The sequence below is a fragment of the Mastomys coucha genome, unplaced genomic scaffold (genome assembly GCF_008632895.1).
Source record: "Mastomys coucha isolate ucsf_1 unplaced genomic scaffold, UCSF_Mcou_1 pScaffold16, whole genome shotgun sequence".
Taxonomy (NCBI): domain Eukaryota; kingdom Metazoa; phylum Chordata; class Mammalia; order Rodentia; family Muridae; genus Mastomys; species Mastomys coucha.
Window position 1 is genome coordinate 5,660,873 of NW_022196898.1, and position 6,723 is coordinate 5,667,595.

The following is a 6,723-nucleotide window of genomic DNA, read 5'->3' on the forward strand; positions in this document are numbered from 1 at the left end:
GGCTGTCCTGGAGCTCACTTTGTAGACCAGGCTGGCCTCGAACTCAGAAATCCACCTGCCTCTGCCTCCCAAGTGCTGGGATTAAAGGCGTGCGCCACCACTGGCCGGCTCCTTGTGGGGTTTTTGCTTGTTCGTTTGTTTTGTTTTTAATGCCACAGATTTAACACTTTACACAAGTCATGTAAGGTCCCTGGTTCCTGTCAACCTCTGTTCTCCAGGTCCTCAGGGCCCGACCCAGGTCTCCCCCTGGCGGCCGGAAGCTGTCATGGCCATGGCACTGCGGGTCCCTTCGCCGGCCCCAGGGCAGCCGGTACGGAGTGCGCAGGCGCGGTCCGACGTGGCCTGGGCCTGGCTGAGACGGGAGGGTGTCTGGGGCCTGTGGCTGCGCGCTCTCCGTGGGCTCTCGGGTTCGGAGCGGCCTGCTGGCTTTTCTCGTGCGCCTTTGGAAGGTCAGAGTGGGCAGAAGCTCAACTCCGCGCCTGTGTGGTGACGCGTGGGCGGGGCCGGACCCAGAGGGCGTCACGCGGGGCTTTGTGAGCCGGACTCACCCCGGGACCCACAGCGGGGGTGGGGGCTGCGGCCCGGGCCCCGGCGGCATCTTATTGGGAGCCCTTCTGCCAAGGAAGTTTCCAGAAGTCCTGCTGAGGCTCTTCCCGCTAGTACTGAAGGAGCCTTCGCCCACCCTTCACCTCCGACTGCTCTGGCCCGGGGAGCGGCGCTCAGGTCCTAGATCCTCCTGCCCCAGGATCCGCACATCCCTGGTGCGGGTCCTCCCATCCTTGGTCCCTTCTCATCCCCCGGAGCTCGTCCTTAATCCTGAGCCCCCGCGCATCCTTGGTGTGCGTGTACCTATCCCCGATCCTCGCTTGTCCCCAGTTTTAGTCCTCCTGTTCCTGGTCCCCAGAATCCCTGGTTGGGATCGTCCCATCCCTGATCTCTGGTGGTCCCTAGTGTGCGTCCTCCACGGTTCCCTCTCCAAACCCCACTGGCTTTCTTGCTCCTCTACAGCTTGTCCAACGTTGGGCAGCCGAAAGCGCCAGGAGTCACAAACACTGGCAATGAATGGTGCGGGCATTTGGTAATTGGGATACATATTTACTGGCTTCCAGCATCTCAAAGGACCCCTGAGGCCTAACTTCAGGTCTGGAAAAGTTTTCTCTGGGAATGTGTGTGGTTTTGTGACGCTACTTTATTGCACGAGTGTACAGCTGGTTCCGTTATACCCCGTGGTTGTGGTATGCTTAAGGCTCCTCGAGGTTTGCTGTGTGGTATTATACACGTAACAGCTTTTTACCGATGAAATGACCCTCGGATATCTAAGCATTTAGCAACTGTTTTAAATTTTACAGAAGTAACTAAGTGGATAATACGGCAGTAGAAGAGGGCTCCTAGTTCTGAGAGAACTGGTCTTGCTTGGTTCGTGCGCCTTCCTGATGGTCTTAATTGTGTTTGTGGAGGACTTGTTTGAAACAAGAAACCTCTGTATTTTGAGGAATGTGGTTTGCTGCACGCACGCAGTGTGCCGTACTATCTGAAACACACAGTTCCCTAACAAGCAAGTTGGGATGGTATGGGAGTTGAACAGAGACCTTAAAAAAACCCTCTCTGATGATCAGTCCCCCATGTTCCCTACCCAGGTAGGGGGAGTGAGGGATGTAGCTTTTGGAGATTAGTACAGTGTAGCTAATCACGGAACGTTGTACACGTCAGAGAGAGATGAGTCTCAGCTGCTTTCATTTAAAAAATGTTATATCTGGGTGATGAGTAAATTAGCTTTATTTCATCATTCTATATTTATTTATTTATTTTTTAAAAAAGTCTGAATAATGGAACTAGAAAGATGGTTCAGCAGTTAACAGGTTAACTACAGTTGGAGAACACCCAAGTCTGTTCCCAGTGCCCATTTCTGTACTATGACTGCCTCTAATTCCAGCTTCACTGGGTCCCTGCATTCAGGTGCACATAACCTCCCCTCCCCCGCCTATACATAATTAAAAATGATAAAAACAAATATTAAAAAATTAGAATAGTTCAAAAATCAGACTTCACTGTCACTTTGTACACTATAATGTTAACTTATCAGTATACAATCTAAATAACAAACCCTTCCTATCCTTCCTTTTTGTAACAGACCAGGCATGTTGGCATCAGAACTCCTGTCGCTGGCTGTTTACTATAAGCACAATTATTTGCTACTTTCTCTGTCATGAAATAGAACTGAGTTTCCAAGTATTTTTAATCAGAACTTTACTACTTTTGGTGCAGAGTGAACCACATACATAGCTGTGTTTAAAGTAGGTGTTTCCTAAATCTCTTATTAGAAAATTTAAACAGGAGTGAGGAGACTAACCCTGAGGACCTGAGTTCAAATCCCCCTAAACTTGTATAAAGCTATAATCTCTGCCCTCATATTGGGAGATGGGAGGCAGAGGCAAGAGCTAGCCTTGTCTATAAAACAGGAAAGCAAAAACAAAAACAAGCAAAAAGCAGCAAAAGACTCTGTTTCAGACAAGGTGAAAGACCAGGACACACACCCAGTTGTCCTCTGACCTCCCCAGGTCCTAGGACATGTGTCTGCCTACATTTCACAAGCAGAGATCTGTGTACACAGATGAGAGAGGGGTGAGAGAGGGAGAGAGAGAGAGAGAGAAGGAGGGAGAGGAGGAAAGGAAGAGAGAAAATGTTTAAAAGTCCACCCTTGTTATCTAGAGCAGGTATTGGTTCATAATTTGATGACTGGACTACTAAGCTAATGAAGGCACTGTTTATTTAGTACTTCAGATTGGCACTCCGAAGACTTTCTTATTCCCAACATTGAGAACTAAAGCATATGAAAACATTAACTTTTCAATCTTTACAAGACAGTTTTTCTTAGAGATATGCCTGGGCACTGCTTGGTTCTCTGTTTATTCTAAGCACAGGAGTCCAGCCTGCTGCCCAGAAACCACAAGCAGTCCAGCAGAGCCATGGCTGCAGCTCAGCACTACATAGATGACACTGTCAGAAGGTTGCACACTCCTGAGTTCATGCCTTCTTGTGCCCCAAGGGAAATGAAGGATGGAATGTTTGTCCTATGGCTTCTGAAAGGAGAAAAGGGTTGGGATCTGTGGAAGCCTGAGGCATTATGACACAGCAGAATAGATTCCAAGGAAAGTGTGTCAGCAGTGACCCCAGGGTAGGACAAATAGGAGTTTTTATATTGTCATTTATATATGCTAGTTCCTGAACTGGGGGCTGAGCTTGTTTTGTCCACTATCATAAAGTTGCTGTGTGATCGGGCCATCTATTGGCCTGTTTTGCAGTTATAGGAAGTCTGACCACCAAAGTCTGTGGTGCCTTCATTGTGTAGAGAGTTATAGAAGCACTCTTCTGTCCCTTGATAGTTTTCCTGTCCGGAGAAGTTGTAAGGCATCCACAGTGACCAGCAGAGGCACATGTGACAATTGACTGTTAGCTGTGGGACATATTGGACTTGACATAAACTCTTAAAGGTGTCCACAAAGAAACGCAAGATATTCACAAATCATATTTATACTGGTTTCAAGTCAGAATAATAGTGTAGCTGTATTAGATAAATAAAAACAATCATTAAAGTTTCACCTGTTTCATTTTACTTTGTTAGTGGTTCCTGGAAAAAAAATTAATTTTGTAGCCCACAGTGTAGTCTTTCTGGACAAGATTGCTGCAAAGCTTTCATTTATTTTGTAAAGTAAGTAATTCAGCTTCACTATATCCATAAAGAATTAACTACCTTTGTAAGCCAACCTGTTTCCCTTCCGAAGGCAGTGTGGATCAGTTTTCTGACCCAATTCTTAGTGTTTCCTACCTCTCAGCAGTATACCAGCGTTGCTCAGTCTGCTTTGCCGTGCGGCCTTGGGGGTTTTGGCTCCTTCATCCCTGCATACAAACGTTCCATCCATCTTCCTGTTCTCTCAGGATGGTTTAGTGCGTCATTGTGCTAACATCAAGATCCACTATTTTTAATATTGTGGCACTGAAATAAAACTGGAGCAGGGTGCTCCCCTATTACTTTCTTGGTTTTGTTTGGCATCTGTCTTCCCTGGAGTTACTAATTGTCTTGACTTTTATCTCTGTAATGTTTCATTTGTACTAATTAAACCCTGAATTCCCCCAGAGTTGTATAAGTCTTTCCTAAAACTTAGGAACACCCCAGACACTGTCAGTTTCTGTTTCTTGATGCTTTCTGGGTTGTCTTGCAGTCTAGCTCTGTCACTGTGTAACTATCCTGGGACTTCCACCTTCAGCAGGGGAGTCCACTTACCAAGTGTGCAAGGAACCATCCTGAGGCCTGCCTGGCACCGCTACCTGCTCTCCAGCCTCTGTCAGACCTGTTTAAACCTGGGAATTTGTGCTTCTGTTTTTGGATTTATCTGCTCTCTGTGAGTTAGCCCCCTTATTCTTCTGTCCATCATTTTTTTCTATTCTGATTTTGGAGCATTTTAGAATTCACGTTGGGCCTTTGTAAAAAAAAAAAAAATCCTAATTTTATTCTTATTTCCTGTTGTTCATTCCTTTATTTCATTGTTCTCCATCCTGGGCATTTTCTCTTACTTTATAAACTCTTTATCCCTCTATAAAGAGTTCACTTTCCCAGCTACTTTATGTGTAATTTATAAAAGTTGAATTTTTTTTTCTGGGGATAGGGTGTGTGTCCTTTTGGGCACATGCATATCTTTATTTGGTGGATATTCTGTTGTTTTTTTTTTCCTTCTGGTGTATGCATGCATTGGAGGCTAGAGGTCAGCTGTGGGTGGTGATGTTCATCAGAAGTCACCACGTGGTTTGGTTTGGTTTGAGATAAGCTCTGTAACTGTCTTGGAGCTGAGGAGGTAGACTACTAGCCTACCAGTGAGTCCCAGGGACCCACCTCCTCAGCACTGGGATTAGCGCTCAGGAAGAGGTCCTTTGGAGCCACCTCTCCAGCCCTCTTTACTATTACCGATAACATTTATCAATTCACCAAGTATTTACTGGGTGCTTTCTTTGAAGGATTGGAAGTGCAGTAGTGAACAGGAGAAGATAAGACAGACCCCTGTCCTTGGTATATATTCTCATTGGAGAGAGGGCTAAATACACTGCGAGCTAACCTGTTAATTGCATGTGATGTTTCTTGTCTTGCAGAGATGGAGAGAGAACCAGAAAATGGAGAACCTGCTGAAATTAAGATCATCAAGGAAGCATATGAGAAGGCCTTTATGTTTGTTAATAAAGGACTGAACACGGACGAGTTAGGGCAGAAGGAAGAAGCGAAGAACTATTACAAGCAAGGAATAGGACACCTACTTAGGGGCATCAGCATCGCTGCAGCCGAGCCAGGGCACGCAGGCCCGGCGTGGGAGGCCGCCAGACAGATGCAACAGAAAATGAAGGAAACACTTCAGAATGTCCGTACCAGGCTAGAGATCCTGGAGAAGGGCCTTGCCACTTCTCTACGGAATGACCTTCAGGATGTGCCCAAGTTATACCCAGAGTTCCCTCCTAAAGATGCGTGCAAGAAGTCCCCAGAGCCCGCTTCAGCGAGCTCTGCCCCCCAGCATACTGAAGTAGATGGGAGCACCTCGGGTGCCGGTGCTGGACCAAGTGCTGTGCCTTCTGCTCTGCCCTTACTGTCGCCCAGCTGCCCTGCCGAAGCGCCACCAGCCTACACCCCACAGGCTGCTGAGGGCCACTACACTGTTTCCTATGGAACAGATTCTGGGGAGTTTTCGTCTGTGGGAGAAGACTTCTATAGGAACCGTTCCCAGCCACCCCCTCTTGAGACCTTAGGGCTCGATGCAGATGAGTTGATCTTGATACCAAACGGAGTGCAGATCTTTTTTGTAAACCCTGCAGGGGAGGTTAGTGCTCCCTCGTACCCTGGGTACCTGCGGATCGTGAGGTTCTTGGATAGTTCTCTCGATACAGTTCTGAATCGCCCTCCTGGATTTCTCCAGGTAAGCCCTTCAAAACAACATATGAGCATAAGCCGAAAAATGGGTGTAGTATTTCATTTTCATGCTTTGATATATACCATGTCCAGGATGAGAGCAGAAGGAACTACGATTCTACTGGGTGCTGAACACAGCCATGTTTGTGTATGCTGGGATTTATTCGGTTTTAATAGTAGAAAGTTGTAGCTGGCCTTTGCTACTTTGTGAGTTCTTTCCCTACCCTTTATATCTCCTGGTTCACCCTATCACTAGATAGGAGAGGAAGGAGAGAGGAGAGAGGCGAGTCGAGAGATGAGAGAGGAGAGAAGGAGACGGAGAGGGAGAGGAAGAGAGAGAGAAGAGAGAAAGAGAGAGAGAGAGAGAGAGAGAGAGAGAGAGAGAGAGAGATCCTTGGATCTGATTTCTCTCTTGTTTCTTCTTTGAGCACTGACTGTTAACAAACCTCAGCCAACCCCCCTGAAAGATTACTAAGCACCAACCCCAACCCCACCTTTCAGGGCTCCAGAAAAGTTCCCAGAAGTCCAAACATTACAGACTACCTGTAGTTAGAGCAAGAGGCAAATCATCATCAGCTGCCGCAAAACAATCCCATATCCCCACACTGGGATTAAAGCATTTGTACTCCTATAATATTTTTGTGGGTTTTTTGTTTGTTTGTTTGGTTTGGTTTGGTTTTTTTGTTTTGTTTTTTTTTGTTGTTTTTTGTTTTTCGAGACAGGGTTTCTCTGTGTAGCCCTGGCTGTTTTGGAACTCACTCTGTAGACCAGGCTGG

At 46.6% G+C, this 6,723-nt stretch overlaps 1 protein-coding gene across 6 annotated transcripts in view; it reads left to right on the plus strand.

The window, feature by feature from the left end:
• Positions 1 to 309: 309 nt before the first annotated feature.
• Positions 310 to 6,723, plus strand: part of Spart (spartin) — a 24,914-nt gene continuing 18,500 nt past the window's right edge. For 4 of the 6 annotated variants that reach the window (XR_004119543.1, XM_031373861.1, XM_031373857.1 and 1 more), the window contains exons 1-2: positions 310 to 449; positions 5,143 to 5,954. Coding sequence is in view for 5 of the 6 variants with exons in the window: in XM_031373861.1 (XP_031229721.1) it covers positions 5,145 to 5,954 (810 nt within the window). In the remaining variant the exon portion in view is untranslated. Of the gene's footprint in view, positions 724 to 3,878; positions 4,401 to 5,142; positions 5,955 to 6,723 lie in introns of those variants that run through there. The other 2 variants (XM_031373859.1, XM_031373860.1) reach the window with 2 other exon arrangements.